At 40.2% G+C, this 15,091-nt stretch overlaps 1 protein-coding gene across 1 annotated transcript in view; it reads right to left on the reverse strand.

Moving 5' to 3' along the window:
• Positions 1–5,721: 5,721 nt before the first annotated feature.
• Positions 5,722–15,091, reverse strand: part of dachd (dachshund d) — a 97,490-nt gene continuing 88,120 nt past the window's right edge. The window contains 4 exon segments of the mRNA XM_022195224.2: positions 5,722–7,962; positions 11,874–11,942; positions 13,063–13,206; positions 13,866–14,013. Coding sequence (XP_022050916.2) covers positions 7,925–7,962; positions 11,874–11,942; positions 13,063–13,206; positions 13,866–14,013 — 399 coding nt within the window. The 3' untranslated portion in view covers positions 5,722–7,924.

A 15,091-nucleotide genomic window follows, 5' to 3' on the forward strand; every position in this document is an offset into this window, starting at 1 on the left:
TTTGAAGCAGCCTCTGCTCGCTGTAGTAGAGACACAATAAATGCTCATTAGAACGCAGCTGGAACTGCTGTTGTTGCAGAGTTCATCGGCATAGTTTGTCAGATTTAAACATGTGAGGCTGGAGCTCGCTTGCCTGGGACAGACTACCGTTTCCACCCAGAAGCTGCTGGGAAATGCTGCGCAACAGTAAAGATCTGGCTTTTAATCCAGGGCATCCCATAAACATTAAGTTTGCTATTAATCTTCCTGTGAAACATGCTGCTAAGAAAACACACCTGATTGTATGTGTGGATTTGGAAAGAGAGGAGTAGCCTTACATAAAACACCACATAAATGCCTGACACTATAATCACACAAAGACCTGTATTTATTTGCTTTCACAAGTGGAAATATACGACCGTTTACATGTTGTGCTCCGTCATGACAAATATTCTAAGAACACAGCTCTATTTGGCCCCGCGCTCTGTGTCCATAACAGTCAGTGAGTAAATTGAAAAATCAATTCCAATTTAAATTATTGGAATAAAGAACTCCAGGAGCTGGGGATAAAAAATAAAAAAAAAGAAAAAAGAAAAAGAAAAAACCTCCTTCTTCTAGATCCCCTTTAATTGGAAAGTCATTTCTTCAGGGTATTCTAATGGTTCTGAGGGAAGATTGCAAAATAAAGTTGATGAGCTGGGGGGAGGTTAATAGCGTGTGCTTGTGTTTGTGTGTGTTCCACTGACCCAGTGTGTTTTCGTTGCTCCGCCACACAGCGTTCAGTCTTCCCCTCCCTTATGACAGAGGCACCAAATGAAGACTAATCCAGTGGGCTCACACACACACTCCCTTACGCCTGTGGTCACTCGTCTCATCCATCTGCTATCTGGGGGAGTGTCAGGAGGCTCTTGGGTCAAACTAAATTAACCATCCCTCGCTCACAATTGTAAAAATGTAATTGACTTAATATAACCAACCCTGGTGAATTGGATACTGTGGCTGTGAGTAATTTTGCAAAATCTTGCAGATGCCTCTTCAGATATGAAACAGCTTCAAAGGCTAATATTGTATTGATGGGTCAGTATATAATTGTGGGAGTTTTTGTGTCATAGTTGACATTTTTGCTGTTTTCAGGCCTAAAATTAACACGGCCGCGAATAATCGAACACCACACGGCATTTCTAGAGAAAGCTTCTTCTAAATAGTGTTTATAAAATTGAGGAAAATTGAAATTGAAAGTTATTTATAAAGATATTGTAGTAAATCCACACTTGACTCACACACTACTTTATATTAAATAAGTCAGAAAGCCTTGGAGTCTGGCCAGTTGTTTCTTCAGGAGGAAATGACATCATGAGGAGCAGGTCATGTGATCTGGAATTAACACACTTCCTGGAGAGGTGTTTTTGGAACGGAGAACTTAGTGGAAAGTGATTTCTTGTACACAGATACAATTTGTTATTTTCCCTATAAAATTTGATACATTGCCAAAAAAATCTGTCATGATTATCTCAACTTAACAAAAAGAACACAATCCAAACTATTTAAGCTCATTTTATTATTGTTTAGCTAATTAGAAGTTGATTGTTATTAAAATGGGATGGTTATTTAGTTGACATTTTAGTGATATCCTGTAATTTTTCATTAATAAGTAATTGCTTCAAAAATAAATACTTATGGAATTTGCAAAGACATGATCATAATGAACATAAAAACATCATTTTTTCTTTTAATAAAAATGTACACAAGATATATTCCATGGACTTCAAAAGTTCCTCAATTCTATATTGACCCTGATATCAGGATGTGAAGTGGCGGTTTAAAAATTCTAAAAATTGTTCAAAAAATGATTTCAGGAAAACTGTAAGAACAATATTGGTAAGTCATATTGAAACTGTTATTTTATTGTGATTTATATTTTAATTATTTAACTCATTAATTATATTTGCTGAGATGATATGCAATTAAATTAATAGACTTAATAGTTAAGAACAGGGGCGGTTTTAGACTTTCAGCTCTCGGGGTGCTTAGCACCTGGTTTGGGGGGGGGGGAGCACATCTGACCAATGTTAAGCGATGGCTCACCCAGCTCTTCTGCATTCATAACAGAGCTCAGTCATTCTCTTAGATACTGTTCGTTGGTTCAAGAAACAGTCAAAATAGTCCTTCTGAAAATGCTGACCGTTTAAAGTTTGATTTTCAAAATATGTCTGCTAGCAATTGAGTTAACACCACAAAATGAACATTTGAACACATGCAGTAACGTCGCTCGTGTTCTGTGCTTTGCCCCCCAAACCTTACCTGAAGCTTTTGCTGGAGTTTTCTTGGAAAAAAATGCCCTAACATCCACTGTGACGGTCGGCCTACAAACAACACATTGATAAAACAATGATATGGCACCAGTGTGAAATTCCAATAGCCTTTTTTCACCTTCATGTTTGACATGCCATAAGCATTGCTTGCTTCATTTTGTGATTTGCGAGGCTAAACGAGTAAAATTCGCTAGCTAGAAGGCAAGCTAGCTAGCTGGATTGTTTGTTTAGACAACTCAGGCTTATAAATGCAGATTTCATGGACAAACTTGTGAGTTCACTTCAGGGTATAAATACCAAGTAAATGTTGCAGTCACCTGCAGTTGCTGGCTCTGTTGGCTAGCCTGTCAATCTCTCTGCCCGATCCATCACACGCACACAGGGGTGGGAGCAGCATTCAGCACAGCGGCAGAGAAGAGGGGAACTTGCGCTCTCTTAATGGATCAAACCATTATCCAAAAGGGGGCGGGATGTCAAATTAGGGAGAACTTTGCCAGATTTTACATTTGGTTTGAAACGGTAAAATAAATAACACTGTTAATAATTATTTCAGCATTTATTATAAACATAAATAAATAACGCCCAATAATTCTAGGGGTGCTTTAAAAAATTAAGGGGTGCTCAAGCACCCCTGAAAATGGTCTAGCTCCGCCCCTGGTTAAGAATCTTCTGTGAATTGGAGGAACTACTCCGAGTGGCTATAATCCGATTTACTGTTGGTAAAAGTGCTTGTTCTTTTTTTTAAAAAAATAAATCCACACGCAGGTGGTGCTGTTTTCCAGATTTCAACTAAATTCAGTTTTGGCTTCCAAGCCTGCAAAACTTTAGTATTTTGGTTCAGTTTCACAGTGCTGCTTTCAGCTGAAACTGATGGTGACCAAAAACGGAGCAAAAAGAGAGCAAATGTTGGACTGATCCTTATTTTGGGGCAAAACACACTCCCATAAATCAATGCTGTTGATAAACAGTTCTTCATATCAGCTCAAAAGGTGACTTTATGTCTGTACTTTTGCTCCCTATAGACAACTGTAGAGTAAAAAGTATGGCTTCTTTTAGTGGTCATTCAATGCTGCCCACATTATTTGATCCCCGTTATGCTTGGCCGTGTGTTTGTGCAAAGACCCCTCATCACCTCTATCATTCCGACTATTATCACTCCAGTGCAGCACAAGTGTGAGCCGTAAACTGGCACGTCGCCCTCCACATGCCTGTCTCGCATCGTATCAACAGGGTATTATACGCCACACAATCTGGTGTAAATCAGCCTGCGTGTCATTCAAGCCCCTCTCATGCCAACCTGGTTTGAGACCTTTCCCCGTCGCCTTGTTGACATTAAAGAAAGCACTGTGCCGAGACATTTCCATTCAAGAAACTTGTTGACACAGTTATCAGGCATCAAAGAGCCTCGTGTCATTTTTGAAAAGGCCTTATGAGAGTAATGGAGATGTTAAAGGGCGTGTTGCTCCCTCCCTACCAAATAAAATTTAAAAAAAAATCACAAAAGGATGAGAGGATATGAACAAGCTTTGACTGAAAGACTGAAAGGAGAAAGAGCATAATAATAATAATAAAAAAAGAGAAAATAGATTCTCTAGAGACACAGAGAGAGAAGGGGAAGAAGCGCTCGGCTCCATTTCCGCCTAAGAAGCGCAGAGTTAAAAGGTGGCCCCTGTACAAATGAAACTCAATTTCACGCCACATTATCCCTCCCTGTTCTCTTTCCTGGCTTTCATTTTCATTAAGACCAGAGACAATCATAAATTAATAATCACTGCCGAATGTCTAAGCGCAGGCCGCAGTCCTATAGCCCTCCTCGCGCCTCTGTGGTCTTCCATGTTCATGCTTGCAAAATGTTAATTTAGGTAATGTGGCCTGGCCCTTGTCAGATAAAACTGTTTTGTAGTTTCACTAATACATAATGGTCTATCTGATTAGGGGACATTAGTCCTATCTTTGAGACGATCAGCCTGCACCTTCCTAATGTCTCTCCACAGACTCCAGGCACCACTGAGTTATCAAGAGACATGAGGTGTCACTGTTTTCACTAAACGGTCATCTGGTCGCGATGGGCGGCCGAAGAATTAGCTAAGCTCGGGGTTAACAACGCAGTTCTGCTGAAATACAAACATGAGTTCACCTCTTCTCTTTTGAAACTTTGTCACCGTCAGTGTTTCCTTTAACCGGTCAAGCAAGCGCACGAAACAACAACACCAAATTGTGCACTGGGTGACATTAGGCGAACCAAAAGCAGACGGGATCAAGCGGAATAATCACATCTGGATGATGTCTTCATGAGCACGTCTCCACGTCAAGCCAAGTAAATAAAACACACGGCTCACACGGCTGTGAATATGCAATCAGCGACACGCTCTCCACACTACAGCCAAGTAGAAACGCAACAACACATCTATAATGCACATTTGGTATTTAAAGTCTTCGTGCCTCATGGTCATATTTGTACTGAATTGAATTTATTACAAAATGTGCAGTGATATGAAACATGTAGCTGCAGGGCCTCTTTTCTGAGATGCCAGTGCAGGGAAAAGGCATCAGATAGAGAAATAAACAGAATATCTGAGTAATAGCTGTGAACGGCCCCCGTGTTGCATAAAAGCTCATTGGAGGTGAGTGAATCTTTCACCGCAGCAAAAAAAACACAAGAAAGAGGGAACGATGGAGTCATTAGATGGATAAAGTGGACGTGGTGTCAGAGTTTCTTTCACTCCACAGTGAGCTCAAGTTCTGAGCGGAGCTGCATGGACTCCACGAGAAGCAAGGCTTCATGATTGATTGCCCATTGTGTGTCATATTGTTCTTTCAAGGTTGATTGAAACTTTAACCTCATTTTTAATAAAAAGAAGAAAAGCTTGAAATATTTCAGGCCTTGGATTTTTACAATGCGGCGTTGAATTATGCAGCAATCAGTCAATTATTCATCTCTGTGGCTGTGTTATGGCCATGCTTTAAAAAGCATGCAAAATGGGAATGGGCCGAGCATGCTGTGTCAACACATTTCACTCAGAATTGCTTACTAGAGAAATTTGTCTCTCAATGTCGATTTCGTGTTTTTCTGATGCATTTTAAGGGCTGTACCTGTTACAGTTGTTCCAGAGTGATCCCCGTGGATAAGTACTGTCTGGAGAGCAAAACAAATAGTGTCACTCAGAGGAAAAGTTAGCACAACTGATCATTAAAAGCAGAAACAAAAATGCAGGAGGTGCCAAAAAATATGTCGATATCACACAGAGGAAAGCACAGCAAACGTAAAAAAAAAACAAAAAAAAACAGCTCCATAATGTGTTAACATCTCCTTCAGAGCTTCTATAAAGTGAATATTATGATGCATGACCCTTCAGCATGTACGACTGGTTAAAGGAGTGTTGTTTATTTTGCGGTAATATATTGTGAATTAGTGTCATACACGTTAAAGTACACATGAAATAATTTATTTACAGTGAGCTTGGTCACACCCTCATTTACATATTTTATCTAGGATTAGCCTATGTATTTAAAAAAACCCACACTCACACATGCAAGTCAAAGGCTACACACACACACACACACACACAAACACACACACACACGCGCGCGCACTCGCATCAGTGGAAAGAAAGGAAAACGTACACAAGGTATTCTCATCATTTGATTATGCATACATGTTTTTTTTGTTCCTTTTTTTTTACTGCTATACAAAGCGAAGAACAATATGCTCATTCATTTTTCTACAGTACAGTATACCTGCAATGTTTTTTTTATTGTTGTTATTATTATTTTAGGCCATACATAATACATAGAAAAGGGTTAAAAGACTGAGGGCTGATTGTAAATGTCTCAAAAACACCCAAAAACACAACAATGATTCAGAATTTGCAAAGAAAGCGGCTGCCCGTCCCCCAAACACTCGCCTACGTTTGTGTGGGATCACCTGAAACTGTTGTGTTCGGCCGTCTCAGGCGATCCACATGTTTAGTGCATCTGGAATGTTACAGCTGCAAGAAGTCCTCGGGCAACATAGTTAACTCACATAGTTTATCATCAACATGTTAACTTTATTTGAATTTGAAGTACAATGAAGAGATGATTCGAGAAGCTATATAAGTTATCAGTGACAACAGACCTAGACACTCCATTGAGAACAAAAAGAACAAACACATTGTGAACATGGGACACTCCTCCTCCTCCTCCTCCTCCTCCTCCTCTTCCTCCTGATTGTAACACATAAGGTCTAAACTGTTTCGCAGTAAAAGGACTGACATCAGCTTATGTCTAGAGAATATACACAGGTGTTTCAGCACCAAAACGTCTTCAGGGAAAGTAACAGGAAAATTATGAGGTTGTTTTTTTTTGTTTTTTGTTTTCTCTCGTCAGGATATCATGAAACACTAAAAAACGACAACAAAAAGAGAAGTATACTCGTGTAGGTTAAACAGGGATTCGAGCGATGCAATTAAATGGCATTTAGTTTCGAAAAAGTCGACTGATTGTTTCTCAAGCTGACAATAATTAGACCGGATCATTTTGTCTGTTTTTTTGTTTTTTTTTCTTAAAAAAGCATTGAGAGGTGCTGATTTCTGAGTGTGTCTCATGACAAAAAAATGTACAGTAAATTCCAAGAAATATTACCTCTGTTACAAAGATTACAGTACTATCGACAGCAAAAGTCTTCATTTTGAAAGTGAAATGTTTGTTAATTATGTTTTCAAAATCGTCCGGGCTTGAGTGAGTCAAACCTAGTATTTGTTCAGCACAATATAGGATTTATTAAATATCATAATTCCAGGACAAACATTTACATGCCTGCATGCTTTCTCACCAAAATGGCAGCTATAGGAAAGAATGATGGCTCAGAGATAGAACAAAACAAACTGTAGGTTTATATAAATGTTGGTATTGTTTGCCTAATAGCTCTACTGCATACACAATACCTCTTAACGTTATATACACATACCTTATCAATCCACTGGGGTTCGATAGAGGGACTTTTTCCTATCATCATTATCATCAGATCTTGTATATACAACAATGGTAAAAAGGAAACTTGATTGTATTATCATCTAATTTAGAAAACATGAAAATCAAACATCTCTTTTGATGAACACGTGGACAGGTTCACATTTTTTTTCCTTTTGTTTTTTTTGTCACAAGGTTCATCTCCACGTGTCATTTTTAGCTTCTCCAAAATTCAATTTGAAATACAAAACAAAAACTTCAGTCGAATTTCTTTTTCGAAGCTTTTCTCGCTGGCTGAGATACAGTATAAAAATCTTCAGTGCTGTGAATTTATGAGTTATTACCAACAATGTACCACGGGTACATTTTTACTGTGCTCAATATATATGTTTATCCCTCACGTCGGCCAACCTGGTGTGTCAAAACCTGCTTTATCAAACTATTTCATGTTGGCCTCCGTGATGAAAAAAAAGACTTCTTATTCTACATTCAGACTCAACCTCCTCCAGCATTTGGGTGAACACAGCATTTTCCATTGAACTCCTACAAGCAGCTTGACTTCTTTCCTTTACTAAAATCAGCCTGGATAAGGGCTCTTGAGAATCTTCATGGGTTTTCTTTTCTTTCTTTTTTTTCTTTTTTTTGTCTGAAATTTTGATTTCCTCCAGCTCCTCGTGGCCTTATCAGTACATCACTGTGGTTTTCAGGAACAGTCTTCCATCTGCAACAGAGGACACACAGGAGCCACAGATTAGCCAACAGCTAACATCCTGCTGACGCAAATGCACTGTTCAGGATGCGATTGTTGATGAAACGTAACTTTGAAAACGTCGCCCTCTGGTCTTTTGATTTCGACGCCGTTGCTGTGAATTTATAAACCGATTTGAGGCTGAGATAAAGTTAGCAGCCATGACGAATGTGATTAAAGATCATGTGGAGAAATTTACTTCATTACTTGCAAACGCTATCAGAAAATTGGTGGTGTCAAGAGAGGGAGAGAAAAGAATCTAAGCGGTTTCACCTATCTATTTAAGATCACATACAGTGGATCAGTTAGGATGTACAAACACAATTACGCTGTTACATGCATATTTTATTACCAACAAAGCACACAACGTAAGAGCAGCTATGATAACTACACTCAAGGCATTAGAAGTGAACGCCACGCATGCTTAAGACATCTCCACTGATCTGCCGGTTGGAGCGTAATACGGCACTCATGATGTAACACAACTCTCTAAGTGACATTTCCTGCATGGAAATAGTGTTTATTGAAAACGGCAGACATTCCTCTGCTCCGTTATCTCCAGACACCTCCAACCTAACGAGCTTTGTCCATTTCAGGCGAACACTCTTGTCTGAGTGTTCGCCTGAGCGAGCAGCGCTGCTCCGACGCTGAGCTGGTAAAAGCATCTGTTAGGCACAGCTCAGGAGCATGTTTGACGTTTATTACCTTCACATTCTCTCCGCCGGAGAACGCTACAGTAATGCCTTTAAAGAAGCGCACCTCTCTATGGCAGCGAGCCTAAATAATTCAATGTTAAAGAGGAAATGCACACAATAACATTTAGCAGCGCAAGTTGTTGGACATGACACAAGCTGTGCAAGACACCGGAGACAGCGCTTAGACTGGATGCTATGGAAGACGACGACAAGGCACCTGCTTACAGAACGTTTCCCTCTGCAGGGAGACGTGGAAGCATCAGGTTATTTTATAGAATTAAAAGCAGGGTTTTTTTGTCTTCATCAGTCAGAATTTTAACTTGGTTTTTGCTCAATTTCTAATTGTGTTTCATGTATTGTGCACGGAGAGTGGCGACAACAAAAGCTTGTGTGTGTGTGTGTGTCTGTGGGGGAGGGGTGTGTACAAACACACTGGCTAATTACCCAGCACCGCCGTGGGTCTCAGAGGCATTGCACTCTGGCTGCCTCTATTCAAGCAACAACCACCGACTTCTGTGTAAAAGTCATTACAGCATGAATGCACCGGTATGAAGAACGGAAAGCCGGAGAGGGGGCTGGAGAAACACTACGAGTGTGGGTCAGGATGCGCAATGTAACGCACGCACAGACACGCACACGCCTCAGCACATGAAACATCACCTCCCAGTCTGTCTGCCCAGCCTCACAGTTGGAGCAATTTATAGGGGTGTTAATGAAAACAAAGGCAATCTGATTATTTGATGGATGATGACAATTAATAAATTGTTGGAGACGGATGCTGAACGTCGCAGCGTTTCACTCGGAGCAGATGAAATTATCAGGCAAAAGTTGTGAGCTTTGATAAGCAAATGGAATCATTTTTCACATCGGCGTGCAACACTCGTGCAAATGTTGAAACATCTGCTTTTACGTTCACGACAAAGGAGAGCGGTGACGAGGCGTTGTTTTATGAAAGACCGTCTCATTAAAATATGTTAAAACTTTAGTATTTTTATATTCAAATCAAGATGAAAAGTTCATTAAAGAGAATAAATATTTCATTAGATGCTAAATAAAACAAAGGGAATTTTTGGCTTCTCTCAGCATAAAATTCCTTTGAAAGATTAATTAATACATGTAAATTATGCAAATTATGCCCATGCAAATATTTTATGAAGACAATTAAGGGATCCATTAATTACAGTCTTTTTTGCTTCAGTGACATTCATTCATTTAATTTTAATTTCACTTTAACTGTTTTGATGTTTAATCTTGCAACAAAGAACTTTATCTCTGTGCACAGGGTCGTGTAAACTTGCCGAACACATCGAGTGGGAAGCGGCAGGGAAGCAGAGCAGATACTAGGGGAAGATATTCGCATGTGCACCGTTGCCAGGCAGTACTGGCGAGGTAGAGTCCCAGTAGCTCGCCTGCCTGTGAAAAGAGCCACGTTCCCTCTTGGACTCGATTCAAAACACTGTAAAAGCAATTAATAAACACAGACTGTGTTAATATCGCAGAATTAGAGAAGTGTGACAAAAGACAAATAGAAATAATTAGTTCTCTAAAATTATGCCCTCATTATTTTTTTCCCTCTCCCTCTCTTTCTCTCTCTCCATTCGCCTCCCTGACTTTGGAGTTGAGAATATACCCACACATTTCTCTCGGCTTTCATGCGAGTGATAGGCTTGTTTTTTCCCCTTCTGCTTGTGTAATTTATCAACATCATTTTTTGCCATTTGAGGTTAATTATACAGCGAGGCTTGCAGAGTAGAGTAGAGGAGACATGGGTGGCAGACAAATGCTTCTCTAATTGAACAAAACACAAAGTGCAGCCTGTTATTCAGTTTCCGCCTTCATTCCACTCTTCAAGGCAATGATCAGAGTGATTGAGAGACTGCAAAAAATTATATGCGCCGCGGTCGCATCGCTGTGTTTCAAACGAGGATTAGATTAAAAGAAAAACACTGGAAAAATATAGAATAATGCCGCTTCGTTTTAACCTCAAATGTACATTCAAGCGGGACAATAACTGCTGTCATCTGAAGCTTTCATTTGATACAATTACGCTACAAAGACCCGGCTTGCCCTCAAAGTGTAAAATATTAGAAATTAAAGTGGCTAAATATACTAATTTGGTATGAAATAGAGGGCTATAATTACACTGTATCTGTGAGTTATCTTTGTATTTAAATGATGACATATGGATCTGCTTTTTTGGACATCAAACCGTTTCAGATCCCTGCAGTGACTGAATGACATTTAATTAAGGAGGAGTCATCGTTTCTCTTTTACTTATTTTTGCCCTTTCATAAAATATCAGTTCAAGTAGACTAATCAAGCATTGAAGAGTTAAAGGGCCCCCCCCTCCCCACACACAACTTACTCGCACATACAAAGATGAATATTTTCCACTTTTCACCGCAAATTACATGCAGCATTCTTCCCCGGATAAATTGGGACCTCTCCCCCTGATAAGGGCGGTTCTGAGCAGACGCAGCTGAGGCGTATTAAAGCAAGACGTTCGAGTAATAATGAGGATATTCAACCTCTGCAAGGTGTCTTGTATCTGGGTAAACACAGATAGCAGACAGTCTACAGAGGTTATCACTGGAGCGCCCTTCCCCAAACACATACTGCACCCCCAAGGCTAACAAACAAACAAACCATTAAAAATGTACAAGGCTTATTCATAAAATGGATTGATTTGCCCGTTTATTACTGTCAAAGGAGGGATTCCACAGCTTTTTTCTGGTTTTATGACTCATTAATGCTTCCTGAGTTGTAAATAAATGACTTTTTTCCTCCAGTTTTTCTCCGCGACCTTCCAGGTTCGGTTATTTCATCGTTTTTGCCTACCAGGTAGGTAGGCAAAATTTGTCGGTTTCCTAAAAAGCCTTACAAGCACTAAAAGTCAAGTAAAAGAACAATATTATTCCTACGGAAAACCAATGATCTTGACCTAGTGCTGTGGCCCAGATGGTGAGCTGTATGTCTGAACAGCAGGCACAGAAACACTAATGTTCATAAACTGAAGCAGTGTGTGTGCGTGTGTGTGTGTGTGTGTGTGTGTGTGTGTGTGTGTGGGTGTGTGTGTGTGTGAGAGGGAGGGAGGGGGGAGGAGAGACGGGGGGAGGCAGAGAGAAAGAGAGCAAAAGTGAGAGCCAGAGAAAGAGAGAGAGATTTATTGTCTCATCTGAGCCCCTGTACCTTGTATTGTCCTTTCAGCATCTGTTCTTCCACTGCTGCGGTCACTCTCCATCTCAGGGGTCAGAGAGTCTGAAAGAAGAGAGGGATCACCGCCGTTAAACATCCCTGACATCCACCTATCACAATGCCAGCTTCACAGCATCGTTCACTCAAAACAAGAGACTGAGCCTTCAAGCTACATCTCCGCCGCATGCAGCTGGATGAACTGCGCCTCTCTGTGCGATTACCATCAGCGACAATAAAGAAAGAAAAGGGGATTCAAATCCTCGATTAAACACACACACAGCCGGGAAAAAACGGCAGTAAAATGCATTACAGTGTGGGCACTAAATATGAATTGTCATATTGTGATTTTGTAATTGGTCTAATAACTCCACGCCGTGTGCTGCTGCTGGCAGACCGATGAAGTGATGATGAAAGAATCGATAAAAACACAGATTTGATGTGGCTGAGCGCGAGCGTGACACAGCTCTGCACTGCTGACTGACGTGGTAAAAAGGGAATGTGAATTTTAAAAACACGTCCTCCTGCAAATGGAATCTAATAGCGATCAATAACCGTGTTTAGTTTCAATAAATGTGTTTTTCTTCATCTGTCTTACTTGATCAAACTTGGGACACGACAGGGATTTGTTGAAGCACGCTGCATATTATCAATCAGTAGATGGAAATTAAAGTGAATTCATTGGCAACTATTTTGATAATCAATAAAGCAGATGCAGCATCTTAAATGGGAAACACTGTGGAGTGAATGTATTTGGGTTTTGAACAGTTTTTCAGCAGTTGGTGGTGTCACCTTGAGTGCATTTGATAGAAAAAATGATTAATGAATTAAATGATCAATCAGTTAATCAGGAGCATAATCAGCAGATTAAACGATAGCCAGAATAATTAGTGGTTATAGCACAAGTAACAAAATTCACAGGACTTAATGAGGATAGAAAGCAAATGTGCTTTTAGACAGTTTGAAAGTTGCAATTTAAACAAGCAAAAACAGCAATTTTGTAACTACCAGTACCATAAAGGAAACTTAATAACAACACAGGAGAATTCATTTTATTTCCATAGTTTCTAAAATGAATGTTTGTTACATTGAAGCCAAACATTTGCTTCCTTGTCCTCACAGGTCCCACTAGGACTCACACATCCTGTTATGTACAGTAACAGAGTCTCACTGTGGCGTTTCTGACCGTTGAGTGAACGCATGCTGTCAGAGGGCGAAGGCTGCTTCAGAGTCTGCTCAGCCTGCTCTCTCCTTTTCGATTCGTACTCCAGAGCTTCCTGGAGTTTCCTCTTGGCCTTTTTCTCCTTCTTCAGACGCTTCTGAATGATTGCTAAGATGAGATGAAGAAAAAAAAAAAGAAAAAAAAGAGCACAGCGACAATAAATGAGCTCTGGGGCAAATTAGCGGAGCCTTATTTTTAAACTGAAATCTGATTCTCGCTACATTCTAGCAGGAAAAGATAATAACCATTTTTCTAAATCAAGCATGCTATTACAGAAAAAAAGGGGAAATCAATTAAAGCTAAATATTTTATATTATATAAAGATCTTCCTCAATGAAAAGAAAAAAAAATCTGAGCAAATACTGAGTGCGACTTAGCAAACTGCTAGAGGGAATTAAAGCTAATTGAAAAATTTATTGGGATATTTTTCATGAATTTCTCTCATTAAACATAAACGATAGAGTTGGCGTATGACTCTGATGCATTTTACATGAAGCCGAGAGTGAATTTGTATTGAATGTGTATTTCCAATTATGCTAACTGACGAAGAGAAGAGCAGGAAAACTACGCTGACGCTTTACGTCCGACTAAAAGACGCTCGCTGAGGCTAGCGTCTGCGTTCCAATCGGAAACATTATGTATACATGGAGACATCACATCTACATGGGCGAGTACACGCTTATACGCTCGCCCACACACACACACACACACACACACACACGGGGTTGATGGGGAGGATTCAGTGCCAGGTAGTCTTCAGGCAGTACCTCTGTTCTTCTGCTCCATGGCGAGCTGCTTCTCCAGAGTCTCCCTGAGCTCCCTCTCTCTGAACAGCTCCATCTTCAGCTCCGTCTTCTCCAGCTGCACCTGCTTCTCCTGAGCCCGTGCATTGTCAATTGCCACTTTGAGCAGGCCCTGCACACACACACACACACACAAGCACGCATGAATATATATATATATATATATACACACACACCAAGATGTACAGGAAAAGCGAGAGCAGGGGTGAAAGGAGAGAGTGATGTGGGCTATTTAAGCGCTTCAAGATGAAGTGACAGCAAACCACACTGAAAGTATGTCACAGCACTTCTTTGTACTGCCCACAGCAGCACAGAAAGCAGAACACAGGGCCAAAAGCTGCTGCACGATTCCTTTCAGTCAGAGTCGGTCCTTTTATCTGTGAAGATGTCATTATCTTTCAGCGCAACCTCTTGCTCCACAGCTTCCACGAGATCTAGTGACACGAACACAAATCTACCGGAGGCTTTTGTAATGATAATTTCCTTTTAAATAAAGGCAGCTGATGTGAGACGAGGCTGGGTACGTCTGACCCCTTTTGGTCAAAGTTGTGAAATACAAGTGTTGACAGACTACACCTGTTGGAGCTAACAACAAAGAGAAGAGAAGTTTGCTTGATTGGGAGAGAATAAAAGAAGGAAACGGCACGTTGGAGGAGGAGATGAAGTACCTGCGGTCAAAGCACCAGTCTGTCAAGTTGAGGGTGAAAGATTTATCTATTAGCAATGTCAGCTTCTTTTCTCCCCATTTAAAAAACAAGATTTTTACAGTTCAACTTCTTCTCCTAACCTCCAGTCTAACTCTGACAGTTGTGACTGAATTGCTAGTATCTGTAGCACGCTTTAAGCTCCTCACAGCACAGCAGGAATGAATAATGCGAATGACAAGTATCTCATCATGTATCAATTACATTACTGCCATTTCAAATATACTCCTGACAGTCCTGACTTGAAAGATACTGCGTTCCCGTGTGAAGGCGGCGCAGTGCTCCGGCCGTTTTCATCACAATTATTCCCCATCCACATGCAATTATATCAAATGCACTGGGCTATAGCATACTAATTGTTGATTCTTCTAACCCCAATTTATTCTAAGTTGCTTTATCTTAATTTTCTGCTTGGTTTGATTTTGTTGATTTGTATATAAATATTCAATGCGAAGATCATTATCAAAGATGACTTAGAGGACTGTA

The sequence above is a fragment of the Acanthochromis polyacanthus genome, chromosome 14 (genome assembly GCF_021347895.1).
Source record: "Acanthochromis polyacanthus isolate Apoly-LR-REF ecotype Palm Island chromosome 14, KAUST_Apoly_ChrSc, whole genome shotgun sequence".
Taxonomy (NCBI): Eukaryota; Metazoa; Chordata; class Actinopteri; family Pomacentridae; genus Acanthochromis; species Acanthochromis polyacanthus.